The sequence below is a fragment of the Sphaeroforma arctica genome (genome assembly GCF_001186125.1).
Source record: "Sphaeroforma arctica JP610 unplaced genomic scaffold supercont1.4134, whole genome shotgun sequence".
NCBI classification, from domain to species: domain Eukaryota; class Ichthyosporea; order Ichthyophonida; genus Sphaeroforma; species Sphaeroforma arctica.
This window is the reverse complement of record NW_014036424.1, coordinates 1,854-2,702: the sequence shown is the minus strand read 5'-3', so window position 1 is coordinate 2,702 and position 849 is coordinate 1,854. Positions and strand designations below refer to the sequence as shown.

The 849-nt window shown below is 39.8% G+C and overlaps 1 protein-coding gene across 1 annotated transcript; it reads right to left on the bottom strand.

Annotated features, from left to right (window-relative positions):
* Positions 1–282: 282 nt before the first annotated feature.
* SARC_14090 (hypothetical protein) lies at positions 283–513 on the bottom strand (the record flags this gene model as incomplete). Its single annotated transcript, XM_014291777.1, has 1 exon — positions 283–513. A coding segment is annotated over one exon (231 nt), but the record flags the coding sequence as incomplete, so codon positions are not given.
* Positions 514–849: the final 336 nt, after the last annotated feature.

The window sequence follows — 849 nt, the reverse complement described above, 5'->3', positions numbered from 1 at the left end:
TATAAATATGTATATATTTATATTATACTATACATATATATACATATATTTATATATAAATCTATATATATATATATATAATATATACATACATACATACATATATATATATATATATATGTAAATATACTAACGTGCACGTAATGATCATTGATATATCTGTATTACCCTCCGCCTAGACAACATGGCAAACAAAAGCAAAAATAGCTCAATGCCGCTTGCAACCCATCAACCAATCAAAAACTCAGCAATCTCGATGACACCACATGCCCTCTCACGTACCACAGCAGCGACGGATATGTTTCTCCCGCCAAAAGTGGTGTTCCAGATAACGGTTCTCTCGCGTATGAAGGCGACGTACTCATCGTCCAGTGCCAAGAGTTCCTCAGCTGCTGTGTTTAATTCGGACGTAGTGTATTGGTCGCGTTCGGTGTCTTCGTCTCGTCGGTAGAGCTTGAACAGCCGGTTGGCCTGGTAGCTCTGCTCAAAGGCGGACATGTTCAGCTGCACACGCTGGATAGGCAATGGGAGGATAAGGATAAGGATAAGCAGAAGAGCTAGGCACATGCATATACTCATGGAAAATTACACACGTGTGTATTTGGATGTGTAAACAGGCGTGTTACAAACACATAAGTATGAATCATACATACAGATGTGGATATGTATGTGTGAGCCGACGTGTACAAACATGTACGTAAGTGCACAAAAAACACACACACACAAGTAAATTTAACGACATGTGAGTATGTGTGAGTATGTGTACGTGTAAACATGGGCCCACCAACAAATACGTAGACGTAAACCCATCGCACATATTCATGGACAACCGGAAACCTTCCATGTATA